At 36.7% G+C, this 13,307-nt stretch overlaps 2 protein-coding genes across 2 annotated transcripts in view; one reads left to right on the top strand and one right to left on the bottom strand.

Annotated features, from left to right (window-relative positions):
- The window catches only part of LOC106139938 (lachesin), an 88,546-nt gene that overhangs the window by 34,205 nt on the left and 41,034 nt on the right, over window positions 1–13,307 (top strand). The gene's annotated exons all lie outside the window — the stretch shown is intronic.
- LOC132903571 (uncharacterized) lies at window positions 4,416–8,301 on the bottom strand. Its single transcript, XM_060952155.1, has 4 exons — window positions 8,271–8,301; window positions 6,841–6,924; window positions 4,824–5,495; window positions 4,416–4,456 (listed from the first exon to the last, which is right to left on the bottom strand). The coding sequence occupies exons 1-4, from the start codon at window positions 8,299–8,301 to the stop codon at window positions 4,416–4,418; spliced, it is 828 nt and encodes a 275-aa protein (XP_060808138.1).

The raw sequence follows: 13,307 nt of genomic DNA, 5'->3' as shown, positions 1-13,307 counted from the left end.
AATTCTGGTCGGCGTTCACCTATGCGTTGTATGGTTGAGTCCTATAATAAGTTTTTTGATGGAAAACTTGACATATTTGCTTGCAAATTGTATGAATATAAAAAAACACTCACCTCAATTTTATGCACACTGGATGCAAATTCATTTGTAACTTATTAGTAATTTCTGTTTATTTCGTAAATTCTTTATTAAGTACATTTTATTTTTTGTCAACACCTCTTATAAATTTTCTTATCTTTTCTATCATCTTTTTCATTAAAACTATTAATTTTAATCACGCAGCCTGGTTGACCCTCTTGTGGCAACTTTCTGTTTAAAAATTAATATTAATCTGTGAATAACGCTGTGGGTTATATAATTACTTACTCATGTTATATTTAATTATAAGTTATTTAAGACCTATTATATAACTGTTTGTTGTTCCTAAATAAAATAAAAAAAAAAAAAAAAAAAGACTGCTGGCTCTGTCTAACCCGCAAAGGATATAGAAGTGATTATATTTTTATATTGGCGCCGTGAACCACACGGCACACCTTAAAAACATCTGTGATATTTTCCGTGTTCTATATCTGGCGTAGCACCTCTACGACGCGTAGCACCGCTACGCCAGTGCTACGATTGGCGTAGACTAAAGATTTTTGACAATTTTATAGTAAAATTCGTCTGTGTGTATTTCTGTTGTGACTTTCCTCTTAAACTTTAGTTAAATTAGTAAGGGTAGTTTTGTGCCGTGTGGTTCCTGGCACCAATATTAAAAAAATGGGACCACTCCATCCCTTTCCCATGGATGACGTAGAGTTTGTTTGTTTGAACGCGCTAATCTCAGGAAGTACTGGTTCGAATTAAATAATTATTTTAATGTTAAATAGACCATTTATCTAGGAAGGCTTTAGGCTATATAACATCACGCTGCAACTATAAGGAGCGAAGAAAAAATGGAAAATGTGAAAAAAACGGGGAAAATTATTCATCCTTGAGGGCTTCAATGATGCCCAAAATAACTATGCCACAAAGACGAAGTCGCAGGCAAAGCTGGTAATAAATAATTTTCCTACAGAATTTAATCATTATTACATAAATATTTCCTCGTCCACAATGCAACCTATGTTTTATTGAAATCTTGCCAATACTTTGTATGTAAATCAAATGTAGATTATTAAAATTTATAAACTATACTATTAATACATACATATGATCACGTCTTTATCCCTTACGGGGTAGACAGAGTCAATAGTCTTGAAAAGACTGATCGGCCACGTTCAGCTACTTGGCTTAATGATAGAATTGAGATTCAAATAGTGAAGGGTTACTAGCCCATCGCCTTAAAGACGAATCCCAAGTTTATAAGCCTATCCCTTAGTCGTCATATACGACATCCATGGGAACGAGATGGAGTGGTCCTATTCTTTTTTTTATTGGTGCCGGGAACCACACGACACATACTTGTAATAAATCTACTTAATAAAAATAAAGTTAAATTCCAAAACTGCAAACTAAAAATATAATATTATTTAAGTTTGGACCTCTTACGGCCTTTTTGGCGCAGCGGTAGTGCGCTTGTCTGTGACACCGGAGGTCCCGGGTTCGAATTCCGGCCAGGGCATGATGTGAAACGAACTTTCTCTGATCGGCCTGGGTCTTGGATGTTTATCTATATAAGTATTTATTACAAAATATAGTATCGTTGAGTTAGTATCTCGTAACACAAGTCTCGCACTTACTTAGAGGCTAACTCAATCTGTGTAAAATCTGTCCCGTATATATTTATATAAGCTCATTATGTTATTAATTTTTTATTCATTATATACTTTATTTTGTTTCAGGTAAACAAGATTTACTGTACTGTTACATTTAAAGTAAGCTAACATTATTTTCAGATTATTATGTACTGGATCTTACCCGTACTTACAAAAGAATAGGTATATATTTTTTCAAAACTGTGCAATTTTTTTTTTCAAATTGTAGTTTAAAAAGAGAAACGATCCATATACAGGTGTTTCACAAAAAATATACATTATTTTACCCTCGTATTAAATTTAATTAAAACAAAACGTAGTTTTTGCGTGAAAGAGTATTAAACACACACACACACATATTCTCCATAATCATAAAACATTTATTCCTTTTAATATGGTTACAATAAGTCTTCATTCCAAAGTTTCACATCCTACTAATATTATAAATGCGAAAGTTTGTGAGTATTTCAGGATGTCAGTATGGATGTTTGTTACACTTTCACACAAAAACTACTGAACCGATTACGATGAAATTTGGTATGTAGGTAGCTGAAGACCCAGAATAACATATAGGCTACTTTTTATCTCGGAGTTCCCGCGGGATTGATTCCACGCGGACGAAGTCGCGGGCGGCCTCTAGTTTATAATATCAGACAGAAATCCAGGATTGTTGAATTCAGATAGCATTGAATAAGTGCCGTGTGGTTCTCGGCACTATAGAGTAGGAGCACTTTCGTGGATATCGTAAAAGGCGACTAAGGGAAAGGCTCATAAGTATCGTAAAAAATTTACTTCCTGATCTTAAAACTTAAATCTTTCCACTTGCCACGATCCCTGCATACTTCTTTCGCTTCATTCTCATTCATCACTCTCTTCGTGCAAGGAGGTTTAGGGTACTCTTGACTTTTCTCCAGGACGTCTCTGATTTGATCAAGATACAAAACTACATATTTTTCCCTGGATGTCGTAAATTGACTAAGGAAAATGCTAATAGTATTCTTCTTTTAGACAATGGGCTAGCAACCTGTTACCATTTGAATATAAATTCCATCATTTTGCCGTACAGCTGAACGTGACCTTTAAGTCTTTGGGAGACTGTTGACTCTGTCTACCCCGCAAGGGATAAAGACATGTTATATGTAGAATTTAAAAGTACCCGAAACCGCTGAGCTTGCATGAAGAGAGTTTATGAATGTTGATGAAGCGAAGGAAGTATTCAGAGATTCTGGCAAGTGGAAAGATGTAATCTCTGCCTACCCCTCCGGGAAAGAGGCGTGATTTTATGTATGTATAATGAATTAAGGTAACACTGAATTAGTTCCATAACATATAAGTAAACTTCGAGACCAGCTCAAAATCAACAATTCTCAATAGTAGTAAGATGAAATAATATTTTCTTTTGCTATCTTCCCATAGTCACGTTCAGTTAGATAAGGTTCGTTAGTTCCTTAGGTAAGTTGAAGACAAACATACAGTTTGCGTCCAAACTTTGACGTGTATTCATGCGTTAAACTCCAAGATTCAAAGCTTTCTTCAGTTTTTCACTACATAGTATAAAACAAAGTCGCTATTTTAGTCTGTTTGTCTGTATGCTTAAATCTTTAAAATTACGCAACGGATTTTGATGCGGTTTTTTGTAACAGGTAGAGTGATTCAAGAGAAAGGTTTTTATGTATAATAACTTTTATAATTTTGCACCCGTGCGAAGCCGGGGCGGGTCGCTAGTTGATATATAAAAATAAATTTATATACTTGTGTATAGATCCAATAATCTTACTAGCTGTGCCCGCGACTTCGTCGGTGTGGATTAGTTATTTTGGACATCATTGAAGCCCTCAAGGATGAATAATTTTTCCCGTTTTTTCACATATTACATCATTTCTTTGCTCCTTATAGTTGCAGCGTGATGTTATATAGCGTAAAGCCTTCCTCGATAAATGGTCTATTGAACGCAAAAAGATTTTTGCAATTCGAACCAGTAGTTCCTGAGATTAGCGCGTTCAAACAAACAAACTAACTCTTCAGCTTTATAATATTAGTATAGATTATTCGAGCGAATAAAACAAAACACAATGTGTTTATCTTCATTCAATATATTTAAACAAATGTGTTATAAGTACAATAATAAACATAATAAAAATATATCTACATAAATAAATACTTAAGTTACGTTTGCGAGCGTTTAAAAACTAATCCAAATACGTACAGATATTAATAATTAATATTATATAGGTATATACATTTCACAAATCCATTGACATGCTTTTTTCGTTAAATTATATTATATAAGAGATCTTTTTAGAATTATATTTTTACAGTTTTCAAAATCGTACCTTGTAATCAGAAACTTACAGCATATGATTTTAATTTTTTCCAACTACACTTCGGTCAGAATTTTTCACTAACTGACAACTTCACTCGGATATTTCTTATACGGATGGTAACCCTACATTACACATACATATACCACTAAAGGGCAACATAGTCCGGAATTATAAAATCAGCCTTCTTACAAATATTACCAAATATAATGCATATATAATGTATCCTTACAATAACCTCAAAAATAAGAAAATAATTCTTGTATTAAAGTTTCAAATTCTGAAGTCAAATACTGTTTAACCGACACCCACACTTGATGGCGCGTTTTAATTTTATCACTAGCGCCATCTATTGGGGTTACTTGTTGAACTTAACATTCGTGCCAATAGATGGCGTATCTGTATTACGGTTAAAAACATACCATTCCTACTCACAATAAACCATCTGACTAGCTATTTATCTAACGTTGTATTTGGACACAAGATGTCTATTTCAAAAACTGTAATAACATACAAATTGGTGTTTAGTTTGTTAAAATATTGGAACTACTTAATTTCACACAATCAACGATGAGAGTTATAGTCAATAAAACATTGAAAAACAATTACTTCTCTTTGAAGTGAACGGTTCTAAAGTTATTCAATTATTATTGAGCGTTTTTTTTTTTATCGTGTGAAATTTGATAGTCCTTTTTTTAATAACCACATCCATATAAAGGCTGCGGGCAGGCGTCGCGTGGGCAAGGAGGTGGTGGACATTGATTACATTGGTCGCAAGGACTAGGAGGTGATTGACTTTGCTCGCATGAGTCGACAGCGTTACACGGATAGTTAAAAGAATTGCGCTGGTCACAACGGCCGTCCATATTGTAATTATTAGAACCACAAGCATCACATAGAGTTGGGTAGGAGTTATCTGAGCAAGGATTATTGTTCACACCGGACTGAATTATCTGACTTAAAGGTACTGAAGCGCTCGGTGGCTCGATTGTTGGCAATGGAAGGGGTCTCGCGACTATTGGACTCGGTGTGAACGCTGGGATAGGAGGTGGGGTTATAGTGAACGGATTGATATTAATAGGACTTTGTGCCGGGGGTCTGATGCAGATTGGAGATGGCTGGAGCGGGGGTAAAGGCGGTGGTCTGACTGTAATGATCGGAGGTTGGATTGGAGACAGAGCTGGTGGTCTTATGATGATTGAGGGCGGCTGAATAGCCGGCTGTTGAGCTGGTTGAACCGTGATAGGTGGTGGGGTGATGGGGGGCTGTTGCTTTGGCCGGATCAAGATCGGTGGGGGCTGGATGATCACGTCGGGGCTGGGTGCGATGTAGAAACAGCCGCCCGGAACTGGCACTTCTTGGAATCCGATCGCTTTGAGTCTGTCAGGAATGCAGGACTTCTGCAGCGTAGCTTTTATTGGACCGTCTCCGCATGGTGCTGTAAAAGGAGTTTATTAGGATTGATTAGTATTTTATGAGCGAAGAGAGGCGAGAGAAGGTCGCAGAAGGTTCCGGCTTGTTCTTATGCGTCAATGGTTATACATACATACATATAGTCACGTCTATATCCCTTGCGGGGTAGACAGCGACAATCTTGAAAAGACTGAATAGCCACGTTTAGCTATATGGCTTAATGATAGAATTGAGATTCAAATAGTGACAGGTTGCTAGCCCATCGCCTGAAGAAGAATCCCAAGTTTGTAAGCCTATCCCTTAGTCGCCTTTTACGACATACATGGGAAAGAGATGGAGTGGTCCTATTCTTTTTTGTATTGGTGCCGGGAACCACACATAAAATCACGCCTCTTTCCCAGAGGGGTAGGTAGAGACTACCTTTTTCCACTTGCCACGATCTCTGCATACTAGACTACATATAGACTATTTATTATGCCGGGAACCACACGGTCAATGGTTATGCATCAGTATCCATCATCATCATCCATGTTCCGAGCAGTCATCTTGAGAGAGGACGCCTAGATGATATCCAACCTTCACAAGAAGATACCATACGAAGAAGAAGTATTTTAGAATTAAACATACATATGTACATACATAAAATCACGCCTCTTTCCCGGAGGGGTAGGCAGAGACTACCTCTTTCCACTTGCCACGATCTCTGCATATTTCCTTCGCTTCATCCACATTCAATAGAATTAAAATAGGTGGAAATTGTACTTAAAAAAAACTTAACAGGCTTTTAACCGGTCAGTATTTCCACTTGTACATACAGCGTCGATGGTAGGATCGTTAAAGTGCCCGGTAAAAATGCGTGTGCGCAATAAGGCACAGGTTCGAATCCCACCCCGGCCATGCACCAATGACTATTTCCGAAGTTATGTACATTAGTTTGAATACTAACTGATGCTCTTACGGTGAGGTTTAACATCGTGAGGAAACCTGCACATTCAGGCAACTGGATGTGAACATTATACTTCCTTCTCTTTCACTCCTTTACACTACAGATGGACATATGAGTAGTTCTGCCTACCCATAATAAAGACGTGATACTCACTTGTGCCGTGTGGTTCCCGGCACCAATATAAAAGAAAGAATAGCACCATTCCATCTCTTTCCCATGGATGTCGTAAAAAGCGTCTAAGACTTACAAACTTGGGATTCCTTTTTAGGCGATGGGTTAGCAACCTGTCACTATTTGAATCTCAATTCTATCATTAAGCCAAACAGCTGAACTTCACCTATCAGTCTTTTCAGGACTGTTGGCTCTGTCTACCCCGCAAGGGATATAGACGTGACCATATGTATGTATGTATGTATGTACTCACTCGGAACAGGGCACGGACAGGGCGGAGGCGTACAGTCGCAGGGATATTGTGGTGTTGGAGCCGCCGACGCTGTTGTAAGCAGAGCTGTGAACATAGTTTTATAGATCTTTATTGACTCACTAGATGTGCCCGTGACTTCGTCCGTGTGGAATAGTTGTTTTGGGCATCATTGAAGCCCTGAAGGATGAATAATTCCCCCCGATTTTTTTCACATTTTCCATTATTCCTTCGCTCCTTATAGTTGCAGAGTGATTTTATACAGCCTTAAGCCTTCCTCGATAAATGGTCTATTCGTCGCAAAGAGAATTTTTCAATTCGAACCAGTAGTTCCTGAGGTTAGTGCGTTCAAACAAACAAACATACTTACAAACTCTTATATATACAGGGTGACTTTTAATTCAACTGCATAAATTTAACTGTTAAGTGTACTCATCTAAAGGATATTTAAAAACGTTAAAAGAAAAAAATTGGTTCATATTTCAGAAAGTACGAAAAGAATTAAAAGTATCAAAATCCATGATCCTAAATACGTAATATCACCCCGGCCGGCGGAAAAGCGACGCGTAAGATTCAGAGGTCAACGACACAATTCATTCAGCTGAGCGATCTCGACAACTCTGTACTTTACTTGATCTTAATACTAGAAAAATAATTTGTTTTTCAGATATTTATTGACATGTTTAGTTTTAATTTCTTTTTGTAGTATTGGTCTTTAATAAAGCGTGTGACGTAGTTTTTGAGGGTTTTTTAAATGTGAAAATGATGACTAATTAAACATTAATTTAAATAAAAATAGGTTCAAACAGTTCAGAAGCATGGGTATAGTCTATGTTTAAAAGGATGCAGTTGTTTTAAATGTCACCCTGTATAATATTAGTATAGATAAAGATTTAAATTCACTTACAATGAGCCTTGTAAAATCATCAATCAACGTTACTTATTTACAAATCATAGTAAATAAGTAGCGCATTTAAGCAGTGTTAATTTTTTTTAAATAACCACTGTTGTCGCAATAATAATTTTAAACTTGTTCATAAGTAGATATGTTTTTTTTTAAATCTTTCTGTGAACAAAGACAAAGATTTGCATTCTTTCAATTGATTTGGTAGCCTGTTGTACATCGGCGCTCCTTCATACAATGTCGTAAAAGTATAAGGGATAGTCTTATCAACTTGGGATTCTTCTTTTTAGGCGATGGGTCAGCAACCTGTCACTATTTAAATCTCAATTCCATGATTTAGCCGTGCAGCTAAACGTGGCCTTTCGAGTATTTTCGAGACTGCTGACTCTGTCGAACCCGCAAAAAATAAAGACGTGACTATATGGATGTAATGTTTTAGGATTAACGAGAATCTCTGTTGGCTCTGTCGACCCCGCAGAAAATAAAGACGTGACTATATGTATGTATGTGTTTAATGTTAAATTCTTACCTATAATACCCAGTGCCGCAGAACGCCCCATTTTGGACAGCCGTGTGTGACTAAACATTAACATGTCATCTATATATACTAGTACAAAAATACCATTATTAGAATATTTACATTCAACCCCGAAAGAATTTTGTTTCGGTCCAATAAATGTATTTGAAAAAAAAAATATTCAATTTTTCACGGTGAAGTTCGATAAAGGTTTATTTTATCAAAAAAAAAAATATTTTCTATTTTTAAAATTTTTATCGTCCTTTCTATCATGCTCGGCTGAGTATAAAATAATTTATAGATTAAAATCTATTGATATTTTAGTATATAAATGAAGAAATTTTCTTAAATTCACCACATTATCGATCGGAATGGCTAAGTTAATTGGACTGGTGTTAGCTGGTAAGTAACTTTTAACTTTTTATATTACGAGTATACATATTTTGGGTATCATTGAAGCCCTCAAGGATGAATAATTTTCCCCGATTTTTTCACATTCTCCATTATTTCTTCGCTCCTTATAGTTGCAGTGTGATGTTATATAGCCTAAAGCCTTCCTCGATAAATTGTCTATTCAACACAAAAAGAATTTTTCAATTCGAACCAGTAGTTTCTGAGATTTGCGCGTTCAAACAAACTCTTCAGCTTTATAATATTAGTATAGATTCTTTACCTCGCATTCCTTTATTTCTCTCTCCAAATTGATTGCTATTTTTTGTTGTTTGTAATATCATTATTGTAGTGCCGTTTGGTTTTCGGCACCAATACAAAAAAAGGATCCACTCCATCTCATTCCCATGTATATCGTGAAAGGCGACTAAGGGATACGCTTATAAACTTGGGATTCTTCTTTTAGGCGATGGACTTGCAACCTGTCATTATAAAAATTTGAATCCCAATTCTATCATTAAACCAAACAGCTGAACGTGGCGCTGTCTACCCCGCAAGGGACATAGACGTGTTTTTACATATACATACATACTTACATATAGTCACGTCTTCATCCCTTGCAGGGAAGACATAGTTAACAGTCCTGAAGAGACTGACAGGCCACTTTCAGCTGTTTGGCTTTTGATAGAATTGAGATTAACGAAATGCACTCTATGTAGTTATGTGCCGTTTTCAGTGACGTGACGTACTCAATACTCAATACTCAATCATTTATTGCATACCATAAAGTTGACATGATGTTATGAATTATATAAAAAGAACATATTTATGGACCCTGGCGGGCACAGCAATATGGATAGATAAGAGGAAGTCGCACAAAATTTTTTTAAATATTCAACTTAATTTGATTACATTTATAAATAATTTAACAATAGTAATTGGATTTTAATAATGTCATTTTAATTGCGTTGTAGTTACAATCTGTCATCGAGGTAGTCTTCTATACTATAATAAGTTTTGTCTATTAACATTTTTTTCAATTTCTTATAGAACATTTTATCGTTAGCCGTACGTATCACATAACTTCTGTTACCATTCCGACCAAAACTTCGGAAGCACATCCGAATAAACTTTCTGTTCCAAATAGGTTGGGTGCGGTCACCGGCCAGCTTTATTGTTTAACTTACCGTTAAAGTTTGACCTTTCACTATTTGAATCTCGATTCTATCATTAAGCCTAACAGCTGAGCGTGGCCTATCAGTCTTTTAAGACTGCTGGGTCACTACCACGCAAGGGATATAGACGTGATTATATGTATGTATGTACAAATTACACAGATTGAGTCAGCCTCGAAGTAAGTTCTTTCAAAGTAGTTTCTTTAACAAACATACATACATACATAAAATCACGCCTCTTTCCCGGAGGAATAGGCAGAGACTACCTCTTTTCTACTTGCTAGTTTCTTTAATTTGTACAATATATAACAATTTCCAGTCATCATCGGCTCAGCAGCCGCTGCGCCCTGGCGTTGTACGAAGACCAGCGACGGCACCACTGTGTGCTTCGCCGAGCCCTCCCGCCCTTGCATACAGCCCCCCAGTTACAGCATACCCCGCCCGTGCCCCCCCTGCACTGGGCCCATCACTATTCTCACACCAGGATGCTGCCCACCCCTGCCCACCCCGAACCCTTGCGACCCCTGCCAGCCAAACCCTTGCGTCCAGCCACCTTGCGTCCCGACACCTTGTGTCCAAACAAACCCATGTGGTTGTGACTTCACGCCCTCAACGTGTAACCAATGCTGTTATTAAGTTTTTTGGGTGAAATTTGGGGTGTTTTTGGGAATTGGCAACGAATTTTTTTGGTAGCGTTTCGGCTGTTTTAAGCGTGAGCGGTATTGTGAGCGAGCGAGCGGTGTGAGCGAGCATTATTTTAGCTTGAATTATGCGTAATTACGCGAGTCATGTTATTTAAAATCGAATTGAATCTGTATAAAGGATAACCTCCTTGTCTATTCCAGAACTTAAAGTCATATGTCTCATCTTCTCTCTCTTTTTATGTTTCAAGTTAAGCAAAGTAAAAATAACGCCTTGTCAACGTCATTGAATAAATCCATTGTCTACGGATACAGCATTAAATGATGTGTGATCTTCTGTCTCTTTTTCTCTCTGAGGTTGAACAATGATAAAAAGAGAAACGAGATAAGACGCTTTGTCTTTTAACAACAAATCATTGGTTACCAAAGGTTCAGCTTTATTTTATGCGAAATAAATGCTCATTAATTGTTATTGCTTAGATATCGTCGCTCGCCACGCTCGCTCGCTTGTGCTGTTAGCGCTCTACAAAAAAGTAATTTTGGAAATTAAATCAGTGTTTTTGGTTTATCTTTTTGATATTCAAATTATGTACTTGCAAACAAAGATGATGTGAAATTTAAAATACTTTTGGACTAATTGGTATAATAATTAAATGTAAATAAACTATTTGGATCTTTTTTTGTCTTTATTTTATTTTAAAACGAGTAAAAGTCTCACTGTTATTTATATGTGTTTATAGGTACAATATGAATCGCATTTTTAACCTTCAAAAGAAAAAGGTGGATGTCAGTTTGATTTGTATGTATGTTTGTTCGCGACTATCTCGCGCTTCGCTGGACCGATTTTGATGCGGTTTTTATATGCCACATTCAGCTTTCTGGCTGAATGATAGAATTAAGATTCAAATAGTGACAGGCTGCTAGCCCACCGTCATAAAAAGAATCCTTAGTTTATAAGTATATGCCTTATTCGCCTATAACGACATCCACGGGAAAGAGGAAGAGTGGACTAGACAATTCTTCTTTTAGTGGTGCAGGAACCACACGGCACTAAGTATTTATAAATAATACAGGTGGTCGCTCGGTGACTTCCATGAACAATGGTGTCGTTCTATTCTTTAGTGTCGGGAACCACACGGCAAGTGCAAATATAGCGGTTAAATAAAACAATTAATGATGTATCAATTATGGATTTTTAAATAATGTCGAAAACATTGTCATCGGAACTTGAAGTGGGAGTGACATCAACGTTGCTAATTGTACGTCGTTCTGTGGTCTTGCTCGACATACCGCCAGAACTGAAAGTTAATAAATACATATATATAGTCATGTCTATATCCCTTGCGGGGCAGACAGAGCCAACAGTCTTGAAAAGACTAATAGGCCACGCTCAGCTGTTTGGCTTAATGATAGAATTGAGATTCAAATAGTGACAGGTTGCTAGCCCATCGTCTAAAAAAGAGTCCCAAGTTTATAAGCATATTCCTTAGTCGCCTTCTACGACATCCATGAAAAAGAGATGGCTTGGTCCTATTCTTTTTTGTATTAGTGCCGGGAACCACACGGCACTGCCGGGAACCACACGGTTGAATAAATCAAGTAATTAATTAATTTTATACTTTCGCGTTACATTATATTTGATACATCCATACATACATATAGTCACGTCTATATACCTTTCGGGGTTGATAGAGCCAACAGCCTCGAAAAGACTGATAAGGCACTTTCAGCTTTTTGACTTGATAATAGAATTGATAGCTAGCCCATCGCCTAAAAGAAGAATCCCAAGTTTATAAGCATTTAGTAGCAATGGAAAAAATAAATTGTCCCCCATTGATGAGATAGGAACATACACACATACATATAGTCACGCCTGTATCCCTTGCGGAGTAGATAGAGCCAACAGTCTTGAAAAGACTGAAAGGCCACGTTCTATATATGTATGTATGTTTGTATATAACTAAAACTATTACTAAAAACACAATAAACCAAAAGTTTTAATTAAATATTTAAATTGTACAGGCTTAATATCAATCTGCGAAAGGGTGCCCAGAATGCTGGGTGTGGTTTCAATATGAGCATCAAAATTTTAGCAGTCGCCTACCCTACAGATTGTGAAGAAAATCGTTACCGTATCAAAAACAACACGACTTTATCCCTTACGGGGTAGACATAAATAGTATAGTCGCAAAACTTGAAGCACTTACCAATAAAAATGAGACATAATAAAAAAAGTAATTTCATTTTTAAAACCTTTGTGTAACACTAGCTGCGTATAATGTGAATAACAGCCGGTAAAAATTACTACTATATACATACATCAAACATTTTTAGTCACACTAATTAGAATAATTGCAACGTAAATCATTAAAAAATAACTGTAGAAATTAGTTGTATTTTCTATTAATTTAGGTAATGCCGTGTGGTTCCCGGCACCAATACAAAAAAGAATAGGACCACTCCATCTCTTTTCCATGGATGTCATAAAAGGCGACTAAGGGATAGGCTTACAAACTTGGGATTCTGTTTTAGGCGGTGGGCTAGCTTTCAATTCTATCATCAAGTCAAAAAGCTGAACGTGGCCCATGAGTCTTTACAAGACTGTTGGCTCTGTCTACCCCGCAAGGAATATAGACGTGATTATATGTATGTATGTATGTATTTAGGTAATAACAAAATAAATGTTTTTAATGAATAAAGTTAACATAACTAAACTATACTAATATTGAAACTATCTTAGCGTCTGTGGGTGAAATTTGTAAGGTGCCCGGTTAAAATGAGTGTGGCGCAAAAAGGCCACAGGTTCGAATCCCACCTCGGATATGTACCAATGACTGTTTTCA

The sequence above is a fragment of the Amyelois transitella genome, chromosome 28 (genome assembly GCF_032362555.1).
Source record: "Amyelois transitella isolate CPQ chromosome 28, ilAmyTran1.1, whole genome shotgun sequence".
In the NCBI taxonomy this organism is placed as follows: Eukaryota; Metazoa; Arthropoda; class Insecta; order Lepidoptera; family Pyralidae; genus Amyelois; species Amyelois transitella.
The sequence above is the reverse complement of the archived record's forward strand: the minus strand, read 5'-3'. Positions and strand labels throughout refer to the sequence as shown.

What these genes read in the sequence shown, in the direction of transcription:
- LOC132903571 (XM_060952155.1), bottom strand. Translation starts at nt 8,301, where the DNA reads ATGGGGCGTTCTGCGGCACTGGGTATTATAG. An exon ending in TGCGGCACTGGGTATTATAG is followed by an intron (nt 6,925 to 8,270) that starts GTAAGAATTTAA and finishes CTATGTTCACAG; the next exon opens with CTCTGCTTACAACAGCGTCG. An exon ending in CTGTCCGTGCCCTGTTCCGA is followed by an intron (nt 5,496 to 6,840) that starts GTGAGTACATAC and finishes CTCCTTTTACAG; the next exon opens with CACCATGCGGAGACGGTCCA.